The 18,096-nt window shown below is 50.1% G+C and overlaps 8 protein-coding genes across 8 annotated transcripts, besides 1 other annotated feature; all 8 read right to left on the bottom strand.

Annotated features, from left to right (window-relative positions):
- Positions 1-18,096: part of a sequence feature (sequence corresponds to BAC RPCI93-4A8) that runs on past both edges of the window.
- Tb927.8.4800 (hypothetical protein, conserved) lies at positions 235-1,473 on the bottom strand (the record flags this gene model as incomplete). Its single annotated transcript, XM_842217.1, has 1 exon — positions 235-1,473. The coding sequence occupies one exon, from the start codon at positions 1,471-1,473 to the stop codon at positions 235-237; it is 1,239 nt and encodes a 412-aa protein (XP_847310.1).
- Positions 1,930-2,763, bottom strand: Tb927.8.4810 (prohibitin; the record flags this gene model as incomplete). Its single annotated transcript, XM_842218.1, has 1 exon — positions 1,930-2,763. One exon carries the CDS (start codon positions 2,761-2,763, stop codon positions 1,930-1,932), a length of 834 nt encoding a protein of 277 aa, XP_847311.1.
- Positions 3,331-5,199, bottom strand: Tb927.8.4820 (hypothetical protein, conserved; the record flags this gene model as incomplete). Its single annotated transcript, XM_842219.1, has 1 exon — positions 3,331-5,199. The coding sequence occupies one exon, from the start codon at positions 5,197-5,199 to the stop codon at positions 3,331-3,333; it is 1,869 nt and encodes a 622-aa protein (XP_847312.1).
- On the bottom strand, positions 5,801-6,637 carry Tb927.8.4830 (U1 small nuclear ribonucleoprotein, putative; the record flags this gene model as incomplete). Its single annotated transcript, XM_842220.1, has 1 exon — positions 5,801-6,637. One exon carries the CDS (start codon positions 6,635-6,637, stop codon positions 5,801-5,803), a length of 837 nt encoding a protein of 278 aa, XP_847313.1.
- On the bottom strand, positions 7,391-10,435 carry Tb927.8.4840 (kinesin, putative; the record flags this gene model as incomplete). The annotated part of the gene is made up of 1 exon (XM_842221.1): positions 7,391-10,435. One exon carries the CDS (start codon positions 10,433-10,435, stop codon positions 7,391-7,393), a length of 3,045 nt encoding a protein of 1,014 aa, XP_847314.1.
- Tb927.8.4850 (hypothetical protein, conserved) lies at positions 10,743-11,645 on the bottom strand (the record flags this gene model as incomplete). The annotated part of the gene is made up of 1 exon (XM_842222.1): positions 10,743-11,645. The coding sequence occupies one exon, from the start codon at positions 11,643-11,645 to the stop codon at positions 10,743-10,745; it is 903 nt and encodes a 300-aa protein (XP_847315.1).
- Positions 11,966-14,005, bottom strand: Tb927.8.4860 (hypothetical protein, conserved; the record flags this gene model as incomplete). The annotated part of the gene is made up of 1 exon (XM_842223.1): positions 11,966-14,005. One exon carries the CDS (start codon positions 14,003-14,005, stop codon positions 11,966-11,968), a length of 2,040 nt encoding a protein of 679 aa, XP_847316.1.
- Positions 14,417-18,031, bottom strand: Tb927.8.4870 (hypothetical protein, conserved; the record flags this gene model as incomplete). Its single annotated transcript, XM_842224.1, has 1 exon — positions 14,417-18,031. One exon carries the CDS (start codon positions 18,029-18,031, stop codon positions 14,417-14,419), a length of 3,615 nt encoding a protein of 1,204 aa, XP_847317.1.

Raw genomic sequence — 18,096 nt, forward strand, 5'->3', positions numbered from 1 at the left:
TTGGTGCAGGCGAATAGGACATGGTAAGGTGGAAAGAGTCATAAGAAATGGCCGTATACACCGCAAAAAAAAAAACACACACACAAAAAAAATACGTCTCGATGCGCTCTGCGGCCCAACAACAACCAGCGTTAATTAGTGTGGACGGGTACACCGCTTCCTTCCGCGGAAGCTCGACGTGCAGATCCTCCGAAATGGAAATATGCTGAAGCGACAATAACTAGGTACCCTTCCTCACGTCGTAGCGGTGTCGCGGTGCCTTTTTTTTTTTATTCCACGCACCCCACACTCAGCCTTAAGTTGCTCCACAAGTTCATCACACTCTCCCTGAAGCCGCCGTTCACGCTCCTCCTCGCACCCCAATCGTCCATATGCCGCTGACGACAGTGGAAGCGCTGAGCGCACGTTTGCCGTCCACTTCACCGTCTGCGTGGGTGGACACTGCCCGACACGGACACAAGCAGATCCCCACGTACTCCAACCATCGCTAGCGCGGGAAAAAAGTGAATTGCCTTTCTCCTTAGTCTGCAACACCTCTTCCACTCGAATATGCAAACGAGAACACGAAACGGAAACCCCTTGTCTCGGATTTTGCTGCGATTGAACTAGCTGAGGTTTCTTCAACCGCCTAAAGTTGGAGGAAAGCCAAAAGTTTGCAGCATCGTGTCTCCATGTTGCGATCGCGCCATCGTCCAAGTTGCGATCCCGTGATTGAAAAATGGCGGTGAGACCGTTCTCGTCTACATGAAGAGCAGCAATGAACAGGTCGCTCGGTGACTCACTCGTGTGCCCTTCTCCACTGTCTTCCGTCTCAGCGCTGGCAGCAGCTTCCGTATTCCATGCGTAACGCCGCATCCAAAATGGTTCTTCCCGCTGCAACAACGGTTCAAGGGGGCGATCGTTATCATACAAATCCACACGTGCCAACTGTGTGCCGCCGACGTAACACATAGTTTCATCAGGCGCAAGGGCTAGGCAACGTACAGGGAAACCAACGCGTACTTCACAAAGAAGTGTGCAAGACGAAGTATCGAAAATAATGATGTGCCCCCCAACGCTGCATGTCGCCAGCCACGAACCGGTTGAGAAGAAGGCCATGCACGTTACCGCTAGCGTATGTCCATGCAGGCGGACCGCCCGCCCGTTCGTATTTGTAATCATACTACTGATCGGCTGGACGGCGGGTGTTGCGTCGTGCCCGGCAGAGGCAACAAGATACGCCGAGGAAGCAGCTAGGCAGTGGACCGGACCGTAGTGTAGAGCGCGGGCGTACACGCAATCACAGGTAATATTTTCAGAGTCGGAAGGTGTAGCAGAGCCAATAAAAGCGTCACCGTCTGTATATGCAAAGGCCAACACACTCCCTGCGTCAGTGCCCACCACGACAGTGCAATTGACTGTCAACAAAGCGGTAACATAGGCACCTTCGTATAGACTAGCACCAAAGGCGTCTCCTACACCTAGCGTTGTCATCACTGCCGACCGGCCACACTTTTCTTCCCCGTTCTCAATATTGTGATGAAAATAACGTTGGAAAGGATGTAGCAGAGGAAAAGGTTATACGCTAAAGAAATGTGAGGGACGTAAACGGAGAATAGTAAGGAATATACCAGGCAGAACAAGGCGACCAACCAACACGTCGCGTTACCTCGTGGGATTACCCTCTCCCCGGATGTTTAGTCGAGCACAAGCACCGCAGACGCTTTCCCTTTAGCACCGTTCACAACAAGAGAGGGCGTACCCGCTCCTCCGTCGCGCGTGTAAATATGCACAGTCTTAAGTAACGAAGAAAATGGAGAAAATGCGGACGATACTTTAATACTACTCAGTAAGCTCCACCACAGACGAAGGGAACGGCGTTTCACCCGCCCACCCACACGCACACACCTTGTTTCCGTTCAATCTTATTATTTAATCCCTTCCTTCTGTTCAATGTGCCTGCTCAGATGCCTGATGGCTCTTCATGTGGAGAAGCATATTACTCCCCCCTGGAAGGAAGGTTACGTTTCGCATTGGTATGAGCTTTGATGCTATGTCCACAGCCGCTTCAATTCTTCGCAGCTCCAACAGTCCCCCTCCCGAGCGTTGAATGGCTTCCGAGATCAGGCGGGCAGACTCCGCCTCACCTTCGGCGCGAACAACAGCGGCACGCCTCTTTTGCTCATTCTCTAGCACAACGTAACGGAATCTCTCTGCCTCCTGCTGTGCAACCTGTTTCTGCTCTACAGCCACCATGAATTCCTTACCGAACTGAATATCCACAAGCGATAAGTCTTCCAGTACAAGGCCGAATTGTGATACTTTGCTCTGCATCAGCTGGTATATGCGCGCGGACACGACGTCGCGCTTCTGAATCAGTTCCTCGGCCTTGTACTCGGCCACAACTGCTTTGAGAATTTCGTTGCTGATAGAAGGAAGAATACGTTCGTCATAATCCATGCCGAACTCACGGTATATCTGTGGCAACCGATCCGTCTGCGGACGGAAGAGTACACGAAGACTTATGTTCACCATCTGAAGATCTTTTGTGCCGGTCATGGTCTTCAGCACACGAGGCCGAATGCGAATATTAAATACCTTGATTTCATCGAGCCCTAAGATACGGCACTGCAAACCCTCGCCATACACGGAGTCCTTCAGACCAGTGATCCTATTGTAGAGAATGGCAGCTTCACCAGGATATACGACAAAGCAGCAGCTGTAGAATCCAGCAGAGGCAGCTGTAACTCCAAGCATAAACCGCTGGACAAATCTGAAGCTCATAATTCCCTCTTATGTAAGTGCCTCTTTCTCTTAGCTCTTAACTAACGAATGTACATGGCCAAAAAGGTGAAAAGGCATTCGCGGGAGTGCATGAGGCGGAACCACAGCAAAGTTGCAGCTTAAACATTAGAGACACTTCTTTACCACATGCACGTACACGAGACAACATTAACATTGTTTCCCTCCTATCCTAAAGCAAAAGTGGATTCCGCAGAAACGTTCACACCAACGCGTCAACGTGACCACATAGGCCACATCAAATTTGCTTAGCGACAGGTCACACGACCGCACTCCCCTGTACCTAGCGGGCCATCGCTTACACACTCTGTTTCCCCTGCTTATTTGCGTTCGACTTATTCTCTCTTGTCCCGACGTCGTTTACGTTATCGCGCACTGGTGTTATTTAAACTTTGTCTCTTCCTTATGCATTAGTGAAAGCAGGTGAATTACTCTCCTCCATCTTTAATCGCGCTGCGGCCCCTTCACCCACTCTGACGGCGAGACGCCACCAGAGGTGCTGCCAACAACGAACTTCACCCTTCTTACGCTGTTCCCTATCCGCTCACATCAAGTCAAGGTCCCCTTCCCAACTGTAGCCTTCCTGAAAGCATCTTTTACTTCAGCGTCAACCTCTCCTCCGGGAGTCCCAAGCCACTCATGCAGTGTTGCGTCGTCCACGAGACCGTTAGCATGCAATGAGGAAATGATGTGCCCGGTAATCTGTGCCCTCCCAAGTTTCGTCATTGTTACCAACGACTGCACCACAGGCAATGAAAATATGGCATCCTCTTTCTTCTCAGGAGGAGGTATTTTGCCCCAGAACTCCATCAAAGTGCTGAGAGACATTTCATCTGGGTCACGCAGCATACCATACGCCGTGCATAGAACTCGCACCGCGTCGTAGTACACATCCGTCTTCACATCGTCGCCAGAAGTGAACCTCAGCATGTTGGCGAAGCGTTCGCTAAACTTCGGTACATCCTCAAGTATTCCCTCTTCAATGGCTGAGGAAAGAGCGGCGGCAAACCCGTTAAACACCTGATCATCCTCCAAAAACAGGCCGATAACCATAAGTCTGCTGGCTTCACACTGAGCATCCTTCCTCGTCGTCATACAGGCCTCCCGCACCACCTGGGCCGCCACTGCCGTGGGAAGGTCCATGTCAGGTATCGGTCGGGCCCCACAATCACGGAATTCCTCCTGCCAATTGGGCAGGCACCCGGTTCTGTAGCCACTTAGCCACTCCTGAAAAAGCGAACGTACACGTTCCTCAAAAGCCACAGACTCCGTAACGGTCATCTCGTGATCATCACACGCCACTATCTCCGACTTCACAACATCTCGCCAAGCACGCGACTTCAATCCCTCTCGCGCATCTTTTCCCACCGTTGAAGCCGCTGCTCGCTGGCCCAGTGCAGAGTCACACGGACCCGCACCCTTCCCTTTCTTCGATCCGCTACTGCTTGCGTTACTCGAGTTCGGCGTCGTTGAGGAACGCACAGCCCTGTCAGAGGCACGAGGTGGTTCTTTCTGTGTCGCAGCGGACGTTTTCGGCATTACAGTCTCGCGCGACTCCCAGTTACGATCACGCCGTAACTCTATGAGGTCCAACATTTTGAAGCATATGCGAGGAGGGTAAATCTTCTGGTCTTTTAGGCCCTCCAGAACCTTAAAATAGGCATCCAATTTCGGTCGGAGTTCAGCGATGGAGTCAAGGCTCTTGCCAACAATAGTGAAGAGCACCGTGAGAAACTCGAGGTCTTCGCTCGCCGGGTAACCCCCTTTTTCAGGTTGCATAATGATGTTGATAATATCCATCATTGTACTGTGTGAAAGAACTTTGTGCAGGAAGAGCTCTCCAATGAATCGCATGTTTGCTACCTTGCGTCTCATGAAGGACGACCTTTGCTGCTCCACCTCCTCTTCAGAGAGTCCCTCCGATGAAGGAACATTCCGGCGGTTTTGAAACTCCGTCTGCGCGATCCCGACAACGGCATTGCGCAACTTTGACAGTCTCTTGCCCTCCTTCTGTTTCTGTACGACGTTGAGACTTACTTCATATTCCGCAAGCTTGTAGCACAGACCTGCATAGACGTTACTGTTTTCAGGCTCCCCTAGCGCTTTATTAAAGATAATCGAAACCGTCTTCTTAAGCATCTCATCTGAAGAAAATATGGTATTTGTCTGAAGTTGCGAGACTATCTCGTTGAAATTAGCCGCACTCAGCTTATTTAATGACCCGTAGACGAGGCGCTCGACCCACTCAGCTGTGGTTTTTGCCGATCCACGCGCGGCCCATGCGTTGGGTCCACGCACCAGTTTCGTCTGTGTTTGCTTCTTTCTGCGGCAAGCCTCCTCAAGTGAAAAGCCGGGGTACGGTGGCTCCGGGTAGAGCGACCGCAGTTCGAGAATTTGGTCGATGGTGTAGACGTGCATTGATCACCAGCTTCTCCAACCTTTCCTTCGACGTTATCGGAGATGGTCCTCACTCCCGCTCTGGCGTACTCCCCTCCCCACCCTCTAACACCCAAAGCCTGCCGGCTCCACAAACGCCGGTGCTGAGGCACCCTCAAACACACCCAACTCTGTTTAATAGAGCCGGTGGCGGGTCTCTCTGTCAATAAGGTGTAAAGTAGTGAGGGAAAAAATATATACACACGTACTACTCTGGTTCGCTGTAACCTCCTTTTTGACCCGTAAATAGGCTAAAAAGAAACAAAGCATAGGTTGGGGCGTAGGCGAATAAGCAAAGTTAACTCGAAGGGTGGAAACACACAAAGGTTTAAAATAACCAAGAAATTCTGTAATACAGGAATGTTGTTGTCTCCGGAGCTTTCTTGTGAGTGCTGCCAAACAGTTAGCGCCGTAGTGGCACATACACACACAGACAAAATAGTTACTGTGACGTGGTATTCAAACCATCGGCATATGGAAGGAACACAAATGCTAACTGGCAAGCACGTGTGTCCAATACCAGTGTATGTGGTAAAGATGAACAAAAGGTTGTAGGAGGGAGGGAAACGGCAGCACCGAGGGATCACGTAATACTCATGATATCATCCAGAAGGATGTCCACATCATCACGGTGTCTCAGTTCACCTCCCGATGGCTCCAGCTTAGTTGGAGCCTCCCTTGATCGATCTTGTTGCCGTTCGGTCTCATTGCGCTGGCGCTTGCCAATTGGCGTGTCTCCAGACGGCAAAACGGGGGAATTGATCGACGTTCCCTGCAATTTCACAGCTTTTGCAATGCGTTTCGGCAGAAACTCAGGTTCCTGCCGCCCTCGCTCCACGTCGATCACAACACTCCGACCGTGAAGCCGCCTCTTTCCACTACTTGCAACTGCTCTCTGCACATCCGCCTCCCGTCCAAACTGCACAAAGCCATACCGTCGGCTGTGACCATTACGGTCAAAAATTAGACGAGTGCTGACCACACGACCAAACTGCTCGCTGAAGATGCGGATGTCCTCCTCCACCGTTTTGGCGTGCAACCCCGACATCACAACTGTGCACCGCGGGTCCGAGCATATATTCAAATCTGTATACGGATTGCGGCGATTCATCTCCGACTTCATCTGCTCCAACCAGGCCGAACGCTTAGGGTCAGATTTCTCTGCTGCTGCAACGGGCCACGCATTCATTGACGACGACGAAACCACAGGCGGTCGCTCAGCGGCAACAAGCTCCAGTGCCCGCTTGTGAAATATATGGACCGGACTCGAAGCTATTGGCTCACGACGTCGGCGGCACTGGGGGACAAACGGTGGGGGTGGCCTGCTCTGAAAAAAAGCCGCCTTCCATCGCATGTGCTCCTCGACCCTCCGCTGGGCGTTTTTTTTGTGGACCAGGTCTTCCTCACCAGGGGTCTGCATCTAATAGTTAATGGTGTCAAAAGATAGAAGAGAGCACAGAGGGGTGGTGAAAACATACCAGCAGAGAAATAAGGTTAAGGAATTCAACGTTGAGTGACTATCTTCGAGAGTCAAGCGAAAGTATATGTTACAACATTGCTGACCAAAAGTTAATTTCCCGGAAAAAAAAATGATTTACCTGGGCAAGTTGTGTCCCTTTTTCCCCTCCCTTTATCCAATCAAATCCCCTCATTCTGTTTAAGAACAGGAGAAGCAAATCCCCGCGGGGATGGGGAATCGGACTATCTCGACCGAGGTCACTCGCTAACCACTCTAGTAACATATAATATTTTTTTCGTACCACACCGTTATGCGTTACTGAGACGGGAGAACATGCGGAGTTTTCTTTCAATCACTACTCGTGTGATGGAGAGCAAACGTAAATGAGCACAATATTTAATAGCAAAATTACTGCAAACGATTTTTGGACAACGCCAAAGGCAAGAAGAAAGCGTTCAAAAGGAAAAAATCAAAAAACAAGACAAGAGACTAAATTAAGGGTGCAGGTAATTCAAAAATATCCAGTGGTGAGTCCACCTCGTATACACGCTCACCGTTCTACTAGCGACATTTGGGGAGCTTTTATTTCTATGGACGAAGACGCATCGACCACAGCGCCCGACGCAACACAGCAGAGCCTATTGTGGAATGTAAAATTAGCAATAAACACTGATATTAAGTGAAGGAGAAGTGCAAATTAAAAGAAGATATTTTTCAATAGGGTCCCAAAGTCGATGCGCTCCTCAATGAGAGGTGACGCGTTGAGGTCCGAGAGGGTGTCGTCGCAGCTGTCGTGGATGTTTGCGGAACACTATTTGTCCCCTCGGCAGCGCCAACGTAGCAATTGAGCACCGGAAGAGGGTTCACGACAAGACCCTCGTCGCGGAAATGCAGCCACATCGCGGAAGATCTAAATATATCCAAGCGTACAAGAACGCGAAGTTCTCCTGGCGTCAAACGGACCCCTTTACTCCGTTGACGACTTAGTAGTTGCTCTCTCGTCTCCGCATACACGGCTAAAGGTACATGCCACTCTCTACAAAAGTTCACACCACGGTCCCCAATTCGGAAAGCCATCCCGTCATCACTTATTCCCATTGGTAATTCGAAACGAGGCCACAGACCTGTGACATGACTAAGGCCAATCACCCATGCCTCGAATTCAGGTGGAGAGTCACACACAAAATCTACTCGTTCTTCTCTCCCGTACGAGTCCTTTTCGTGCTGTGTGTGAATAACACCCCAACTGGTGTAACACACACCCCCAACAGAGTCTTCTTTGACGCGCCCCAACAGAATACTTGTTATCAAACAAAGCGGGAAGGAGCCCTCCTTCCCTAGAGAGCCAACAACCGACCAGCACAAGCGGGGTTCTCTAGACTTGACATCTACATAAATAAGTCGACTGTGGCATGTACCATCACTGTTAAACTTTCTGACTTTACCCCCCATCTTCATGAAAGAAGCAACGTCATCCAAAAACTCGGGGTCATCATACTTTGTCTGGTGGACCCCCTTCTCCTTTTTGCGGGAACGGGTGTTTGCCCCAATATCAGCATCCACGCGCATCCAGTACGGGAACGGTTGGGCCGCTAACTCCTTTCCCTTAGGTGTCCACGGTCCCAGCACTGAGCGTAATACTTCACGGTAATTCCTGCCACCCCCTTCGTTAAAATGCGTGGTCGCGCTATCTGTCACAGCACGGGCCATGCTGAGCCTCCACATCTCCAGCACCTCTTCATTTTGCGACTGGTACCGATCCTGCTCTTCTTCTAGTAGAGTCGAAAGTTGTTTGTTCCTGTACATTAAGTTACACATTGTGAGACACGTTGTTGCTAATTCAGCTGCCTCTCCCACATCAGACGAAATTTCAGACAATTCATCTTCTCCCTCCTCGTCGTCCCATTCTCCCCCCAGTTCCCAATGAGTCGACTCTTCACCAGAGTAATCGTTGTAAGCACCGCCGTTGTGACCTCCATTGAGGTGGGCCTCACTATACTCTAATCCGGTGATCACGTTGTCTGTCTTTTCAATGTCCGTCGCAACGAGTTTACAACGCTGATGGAGCTGACGGCGCATGGAGCGAGTATCTCTATAGTCGGTAGCTTCCTTCACAAGTCTCCTTTCCCACGCCTGCCACTCGTCTGTAGTCAATGGGCCATCATCCGCTGAGGCCGTCTCTAAGCGCGAGTGAAGCTCCATGTACCCATTTTTCCACTCCTCAACCATTTCGTCACACAGCTCGCGCCGCAATTCCTCTTGTCGCTCCTCCTCGTTTGCAGTCTCCTTCTCTGACGCGACAGCTTTCAGTGCATCACATAGGGTAAACATACCAATATATCGTGCATCAGAGTCCCTGAGGCGTATATTGAAGGCCGTGTCGTACAGAAGATTGTTTCTATCTGCTGCCACATGCTTTATGACCTCTGGGGGGGAAAAGCTGTGCTTTTCCCGAGCGATGGCCAAATCTGCAGATAACTCCGCAAAGCACCGAACTGACGAGTGGAAACTCCCTGCTTTTGGCGAATCGAGGTCATTATTTGTGTTGCGGATAGCGGTGGAAGATACCTTGAGCTCTTTCACTTTGTTGGCGAAGTGAAGAGACGAAACCGTCTCATCGAATGTAAGCACAGTTGGGCTCACCGTTACGATTAGAACGACGTGAGAATTTGGGGCGGCGAAAGTGTCGCGAAGAACGGTTGTGAGCTTTGTGTTGCGATACGGGATGTGCGCCGCGCCCTCATACAGGGCATGCACAACACTTCCTAATGCAGTCAGTGACGAGTTAATTTTTTTAAGCTCGTCAAAACCAATACTATTCACCTTGACGTTTCCCGGCTTCTCACTTCCCGCAAGATCTACCAATGACAACTTACTGTACATTACGGGAGCATTGGCATCGCCAAGTAGGTCGTTCGAAGCGTCAGCAAACAACGCATGTGTGTGCGATATGGGTCTCGTTCCCGGGGGGCACACCTGAGACGCTTCCTTCAAAGCTAAGCACTGTGGTAGAGTCAACGGTTTGGTGCTCACAGTTGTTATAGGCTGTTGGTACACCTCGATATTAAAAATTGCATGGGAACGGGACGATTTGTCGTTTCCGAAGGTCATTCGTTGCATACGTTTGGCCGATGCCTCCTGGTACACCCGCAGTGCATCGTCAAGCTCAAGGATCGGCACGTACTCAAGATTCGAAAAGAGAACGTGGTCCTTTGTGACAGCCATCTGCACAACCGCGGGGGACTCGCCAGCACTCAACAAATCTCTCACTTCTTCCAGGTAAATTTCAAGAGCGGAAATTCCAACAACAGTATGCGATGAATTTCTGCGCAAAGATGCGTAGTTCAGTATATCTTGAAGAGAGCGGAGGAGGACACCCGACTCACTTGTAATGAGTTCTCCATTTGCTGCCTCAGGATTTGTCACTCCAAGAATTGTATATGTCTTCCCACTCCCAGTTTGGCCGTATGTTAACAGCGACGAGTTGGTACCGCTTACCACGTTTTCTACCGCAGACAAAGCGAGCGCCTCGTATACCTCCTCCTGCGTCGCATCTTCATCAAACACGCAATCGTACGCAAAGTGAACCGTGCGTCCATTCCCCACTGAGCAACCATCACTTACCCGCAGTGTGGTGTCAGAAAGCACCGCGCAGGCTTTCTTCTGTTGGAACTCTGACACGTGCTGCGGATTCGCTGCTCCCTTCACCAGGGGCCGCACTCGCACACCAACACTAACCAAAGCGGAACTATTTACCATAGCCTCCTTGGTGATTAGCACGCTGCAAGGCAGACGTCAAACCACTGGAAGTACAGGTGAGACAGGTGGGAGTGAGAAGGACAAAAGTGGTAACCACAAGCATTAGCTGCCACAAAGGTGGTCAGAATGAGAGAAAGTCTTCAGGTGGCGACAAAAACAAGAATTAAAAAAAAAGTGGCGTGAGGGGTGTTACTGAGTAAATCTTTTTTTTTAAAGCAAAGTTCGATCCGGTTTCAACGAAACTTATCGGCAACTGCATGCCCATGTAACACGAGAAACTAAAAGGAAATACCAAAACCGAGCGGCATCATATGTTGAAGATGATACCCTCTTCTATGAGCTGCTCGATGGCGGGTTTGATCAGCTTCCGGATTGTCTGCTCCGCCTTACAATCTGCACCCTGCACTGAACCAAAATTAGACAACACCCGGAAACTTTTCAGCGGATCACCAAAAAGCTGCATCTTCACCACGCGTTGCTTCACTAGCACTTTAGTCGATAAAATGTCAAAGAATGGTGGGGAAACATTGCGCACCCTCAAAGAATGCCTCGGATGACCCTCCGATGCTCCTTCCATATCCACTGATGAAAGTGAACCATCAATGGAGTCGAGTACACCCGGCAACCGCATTGCCCCCCGGCCGCCACCGCCAAGTAAAACACCGTACCCCGAGCGGTGACGAGTGGACGGGGTGCCTGCACGACACGGTGGGCGCATACCATTTGTGTTTTTCCTGCTTCTGACAGTCGTCGCGAGGGGGGCAACTGGTACATCGGCGCATTTTCCCCATTGCACATTTTCTTCAAGTTCCTGAAGAATCTCAATGGCGACCATTCCATCGATGAGAATGTCCCGTAATGTCATCTCAAACGGGCAAAAAAATGGAAGGGCGAAGTTATTGTCGGCTTCCTCGGCGCCGGACCCCACCATATCGAGGTTCACCTCAAGCCCACTAAGGCGAATGAAAAAATCACCAGTGTAACGCACCTTCACCATTATTACTGTGCGCTCAGCCGACAGCATTCGTATTCCACTGAGCGTGACTTCAGGAGGGTTGGACCCCAGATTAAGTTCATCTACGTTCACAGTGCCACGAATTTGCCCATCGCTACCCTCAGCCATGGAGTTCCGGATGGCGCGCTCAACGGCCGCGCGAATCAACTCCCTTCTCTCTGCGCACAGTGAAGTGGGCCACTCCCACTGCAGCATCACCTAACCTCTATTTGTTGTCCACCACTACAGAAACAAACAGACCTAAGTAACTCCGGTGGTCCGCCGGATGGGGTGGGGAATGGGGACCAGCTCACGAAGCTGGCAAAAGCAAGAGAAAAAAGACAACAACTTATTGTGCCAAAGGGAACAGGGGTGATCTTGTCCCCTGTTCCTATTATCATCCTGTATTCATTTAACCAGCAAGTGAGGAATACTAGTGCCCGGACGAACGTACAGTGAAGTGCCAAAAGGGGGAAAAAACATTCGCAATTATACGAGTAAAAGCAGTATGATCAATGCCATACCGAAGCCACAACTTATACCAATTGCTCCCCAGGCGAGCGACCAAATGGTATCACGCTACCACGCATACTCCCAACATCCAGAGCTGCCTTCCCCGGTGGCTTCGTGTGCTGCCCAAAGCGGCGAAGGACGATGTCACGAGGACTAAGTTTCCACTCTGTACGCAACTGCCTGAGCTCATGAGGGGGAACTTGAATCACAGGGATATCCTCATCATATTGAGGTGCTTCACCCTTTTCGGAGTCACCTTGTAAGCTCTCGCCGATAACTTTGATAAAATCATTTACAACAGGGGATTCACCAAAAGCATCCCTGCACAAATTCACACAAATCTCGGTGTCCGCATTCGGTCGAATCTTCAACAAAGTGAAGAAACCCACGAGCTCCTCCGTCATGGAAAGCGAACCATTCGATGAAATGGCGTTTGAGTTTGCCAACAAAAGCGAATTAATCATCCGCGTCGTCAAAGGCTTGCCAAACCCTACAATTCTCTTCAAGGCACTAAACCCTGAAGCAACCGCGCCAAGGTGGGCACACAATTCAAGAAACTGATCGTAGATGGGTGAAATAAGATCCACACTACTACCCACAGCTTCCAACCGCTTGATCAAGGTTTCAGATCTCTCTAGCATGGCCGCGGTTGGCTTCTCGCAGTTACTGCAAGCCTGGATAAAGAGGAGCACCATCTCCGGTGTCGGATTCATATTCTGATGGACAAAATGTTGGTCAAATATGGCAAGTGCTAGTTCACCATCGCGCTGAAGTGCGCAGTACATGAATGAAAGAGTGAAGAGGACAAAATCTGGCGTTAAGCCTCGTGGTCGCAGTTGAGATAAGACGTCCATGACGTAATCTCCAAAACCAGCAACCCCACGGATCGCATAGACCAGCCAATGGAAGCATTCTATGGAAAGGCGGATATCAGATGCATCTGCGAAACCCTGTGCTTTCAAAACAAGCGTTGGTTTATTGAAGGCACAACACATGCGCATGTACGCCTCAATTGAAGCGGTTGTTCGGGGCAGCTGATAAAAGTCAAAAAGGGACCAAACTTCCAAACCCATTTTCTCCACCTCCTCAGGTTCACACAGGTAGGATCTTTCGCCCTCGCTGGTGGCCCTTGACGCTTCATGTTTTGACATTTGTTCCCCCAAAATTGAATACAGTATCATGGCCTTGTTCAGCATGGTACCGCGGGGTCGAAGATTTCGTTTGATAACCTCCTCCAGGGTGTCTATGCCTTCGCTTACGCGACCCGCTGCAACACAAAGAGTAAGCAATGCATCGAAGAAAAACGTGTTGAGGATGAAGGACTCGGGGGACTCTTTCTCAAGTTCCCTCGCACGATTTGCGTACACGTTCCATCCCTCTTCCCACTTGCCACAAGCCGCAGCACATAACACCATCTCGCCGTGTGTCTCCACACCCACCTCTACAGGAGGGATGTTTGTTACAATCATGCGCTCGAACATTTCCACAGCACATTGGAAGCTAGCGTGGCGCCCCCACACTTCCAGCATCTCAATCTGCTGTCTCTGGTACCGTATAAGGGCGGCACAACTTTTATCCGGTAGTGGCACTCTTTGGTATAAAAAGTCAGTGAGCAAACGACCCGGCGTTGGTAACAAGCGAGCGTGCCTGACAAGTTTGTCGACGTCAAGTAAGTGCATATCCCGTTTAAAATATCCGTACCGAGCATACCGAAGGTTTCTTGCTAGCGCTGTCTGGTTATAAATGTGCTTTATATGAGGCCGATCGGGGTCCACCCACACGCGGTGAGCCTTCTCGAAACCAGGCTCACCACCGTAGAGGCCCATAGCGGCGTTTGTAAGGGCAGGACGGTGCAGCTCGCGGTATGCGGGGCTGCGAACATGTTGCTCACGGGCCAACAGGTTCTGCTCTGTATCGTCAAACCAAAGTGGCGCCGTACAATCAACTTTTTCTCGGGTCACATCCCCTCCCTTTTGTTTTCGTCGATTTTCCGCTGCATACCATTCGGCTGCTTTCACTGCTGCTGCGGCGAGGCGCAGACGGGGGACGGCGTGCGACAGCATCCACCCGGGACGGTTGAAAACTAGTGAAAGTGTAAAGTTGGAAGGGAAAAGGCGATTGAAAACGGACCATATCGGGGTAGAAAAATAGCAACAGTACCAATAACAACCAGGAAAAAAGTGCACGAACACAACGGACGCATCCACCCGCCCTCATGCTCACATGGATACCTACCTTCTAATGCACATCAGACAGTAAATCTATTTATGTATAAAAATGATAATAGAGCACACCTTCGAACCACGGCCACAGCGGGGTAGAGAAGTATGTGAACATTTTTCTTTATTGTTTGAGGGTACATACAGTAATCGCACGTCACTGTTTCTACCGCTGATGTTTTTTTTCTTGTACATTTCTGGAGAGAGTGTGCCCACCCCAGGGCAACAGACCGCTTTCCCTCTCCCATACAATTTTTACTCCTCCTTCTTCGTGGAGAGCGGCACCTGAGCGGACCTGGTCTGAATGTCTTCCTCTAGTTTCTTCGCTATTTCATTTAGGCGCGCTAGCTCTGCGCGTTGTGAGGCAATCTCCCGTATAACATCCTCCTCACAGGCAGATACACTGCTCTGCCCTGCCGATCGCCACACACCGGCTTTTCCCGCCAGCAGTCTGGCCTCCTTTCGCAAGTCATTGATTTCCTTTATAAGAATGACGTTCTCAGCAGTAATACGATACTTGTCACTACGGTTATTCTCCGCGTTCTTGTTTACCTTATTCCTCAGTCCGGCAAGATTGCGCTCAAGGTGATCACGTTCACGGTTGTACTCCCTTACTTCATCGGCTGCTGACCGCGACGCAAGGGCTTTAAGTGTACCAATTGCCTTCCCCGACGTGTACTTGTCGAAGAGTTGCTTGGCCGACTCCTTCAACTTACGCGGGTTTGTTTCGTCGTGCAAATCACATAACTCCGTCCACAGACGGGACTGGAACTCACCGAAGCTGCGCATGGAAACAGCCAGCTTCTCAAGCTCACGACTCTGTCCAGCCTTCTTTTGCCGCAAGTTGCGTATTTGTAGGACAAGGTGATCGTTGCTACGGGTGTATTTGTCCGCTTCTCGTCCCATCTCCGCTAGACGAGATTTCGTTTGCCGTATTTCTTCATCACGGGGATCAATCTGAGATTTCAGCTCTTTGATTTTGTACTCCAGAACAAACTTAAACTTCTCAAGCTCCTGGTTCTTCTTCTTCAAATCAAGTACTCGGCGTTCCTTCTCGGCTATGGTTTCTCCACGGTCCCTGAACTCCTGTGTGAGTGCCTCAATGTCGCGTTTGGCGGCTTCAATTTGTGACTCCAGTGCCGCTTGCTGCCGCATCCTTTCTCGCACCTCCGCTTTCGTGGCCTCCAGTTCTGCCCGCGCTATGTTCTCGGCCGAGAGCAAAGAGTCGTTTACACCTTGCAAAGCAAACAGCTCGTGTGATTGTTCCTTGCGCCGCTTTTCATTGCCCTCCTTCCGCTTGATCACCTCTACGTCAGTGGCCTCCTCCATCATAGCGCAGAACGTATCAGTGCGCTTTTCATCCTCTTCCTTTTCTGCCAGCAACTGCTGATAACGATCGTCTAGCTCCTTTATGGTACGCTGCTGGATCTCCCTATCCTCAACTGGTTTTTGTCTCGCCTGCTCGCGTATGCGAACAATATTCTTGTCATGCTCATGCTGCTTCTCACTAATCAGTTGCTGCAAGCGGTCACTGCGACGACGTAAAAACAGGATCTTCGCGGCGTAATCCTCCTTGGTACGCAGTAGGGATGCCTTGTCCTTATCCTCCATCTCAGCCATATACTCCGTAAATCTAATTGCCTGTTCATTTTTCTCTTCTTTTAGAGCTTCAAAACGGGCAACACGCTCTGCTCGTTTCTCTGCGAACTCCCGTTCCAACCTCGACAGTTGCTCTTCGTGCACACGGTCACGAATTATTTGTTGTTGTCGCATGCGCTCTTTTAATTCAGTTGCCTCAGCGGTGAGCTCGACTACGGTCTTAGTAGATGCTTCCATATCCTTACGTGCTACAAACAGTTCGCTCGAATATTCCACCTCTTTTTGAGGGCCCCGATACGGCGCGACGACATCCCAAAATATAACGGCGCCGTCCTCACCTGTACTTATTATTAATCCGTCGTCGAACGATAGGACAAGACGTGAAACAACGCCTGCGTGGGCATGGTGCAGCTCCGACATGATACCATTTACATCGTTGTCATTGTCATTTAACGAAAGCCTCTCACCAAGATACGTGTTAAAGACGCGAACCGTGCCATCTTCACATCCAGTAAAAAGTAGCTTCAATCTGGAGCTGATGGCCATAGAAAATATGGAGGCGTTGTGAAGGTCGTGCACCGCAACTTGTGACAGCTTAGTGCGATCAAATTGGCGTAACTTGCGGTCATTACCTGCAGTCCACACAGTTCCCAAGTCCGCCACTGCACAGTTGTATGTCATTTCTTTTAGGGTGTTGTCATTTACCTTATGGAAGTCGCACAAGCTAAATTCAAAAACAGCACCATCCATACCTACGGTTATTATCCGCGTGTCATCCGGTGGGACGAAGTATATGCTCTTTACTTTGCCACTGTGGCCTCGTAGATGGCCTATTAACTCACAAGTATGAGTGAAGTACACATAAACCGTCGTGGCATGAGCAGCTGCAAAAAAGTTGCCGCCATTACTAAAGCGGCACTCCATGCAGGATCTTATGCCAATGTTCTTAAGGTGCCGAACATCGTTGTAGTACAAATTCATCATATGCAGACCATCTGCGAGTCCTACGAGAAGGTGCGTCCCGGATGGGTGCAAAGCAACACTGCAGATGTCCGAAGTAAAGCGCTTGCGGAACTCAACAACACCTGTGATAAAATTCCACACAAAAACGCAGCGGTCGCGCCCTGCGGTGACAGCGAGTGGCCGCTGCACACAAATGTCTACCCCTATCACTGGCGCCGAGTGAAACGGTTGGCCAATGGGCTCAAACACACCATCCTCATTCTTAAAAAAGTCGGCATTCGGAAGGTTTAGTGAATAAAGCTGCTTCGTGCTAGTAAGAAATGAAACGTACTCCTCTGCGGGTGGAGGGGACAGAGTAAAGGAAAGTATCACGGGTATTGCATCACCCGGAGGTCCCATAATGTTCGAGTCATTGTTGAACTTGAACGTTCGAACCTTCCGATACATCTCCTTGTTGTCAACCCGTTCGTAAATGCTAATAAGACCCAGGTCCCCTCCGCATATAAAGCCTTTGCCACAAGCAACCAACGCAGTAATAGCAATCCCGTCTGATGGGGAAAGCGGAAGTGCATACTTTACCTCGTTGTTTTCCATAAGAACCAAATCACCATTTTCTGTTGATAATATGAGCCAGTTCTCAGACGGAATCCACACATGGGCAAGGTAATTCGTCACCGACTCCCGAACCCCACCGGGGGTGCGCCGGAGTTGGCTTCCCTGCTGTGAAAAGAATCTTACAATACCACTTCCAGACACACACACAATGGAAGAATCGTTTGGGCAAATACTACACTGCTTCAGCAGGTCGTGGTCGGCGGTTGCAGCCTCACTATCATCAAGGACAGCACAGGATGCTATCACCTTCCCCCTCTCGACGCTCCAGTAAACAAGGTTCCATTCAGGTTGCCCACCAAGTGATGCCAAGTTCCGACCGTCGTGAGAAAAAGACAGAGAGACATACTCCGATGAACCAAGATCCGGAAGTTGCAGTATCTTCTTCCGCTTCAACCTGGGTGTGGTATTGCTGTCACACCCATAAATAACAATACTTGGTTGCTTGGAACTCTCTGCGACCGCCAAGAAACGCCGATTGTTGGACAACGCCATCGCAGTTACTTTTTTACACCCCGGCGTGCACGACACCATCTGCTGTGTGCCCAACTGTGTGTCGAGTATAATAAGATTTTTACCTGAAACCCAGACAACGTTGTTGTCATCCAGGTACTGTATCCCACCTTTGACACTTTCACACACACCAAAGACATGCCGGCACTCTAGCAAACGTGGCGAATTATGGGGAGCGGGCATTGTTCCCACCTTCGCCTTTCAAGGATTTTAACACCCCGCTTTTAGAAGACTAGAGCAGTGTTCGG

The sequence above is a fragment of the Trypanosoma brucei genome, chromosome 8 (genome assembly GCF_000002445.2).
Source record: "Trypanosoma brucei brucei TREU927 chromosome 8, complete sequence".
Classification (NCBI taxonomy): domain Eukaryota; phylum Euglenozoa; class Kinetoplastea; order Trypanosomatida; family Trypanosomatidae; genus Trypanosoma; species Trypanosoma brucei.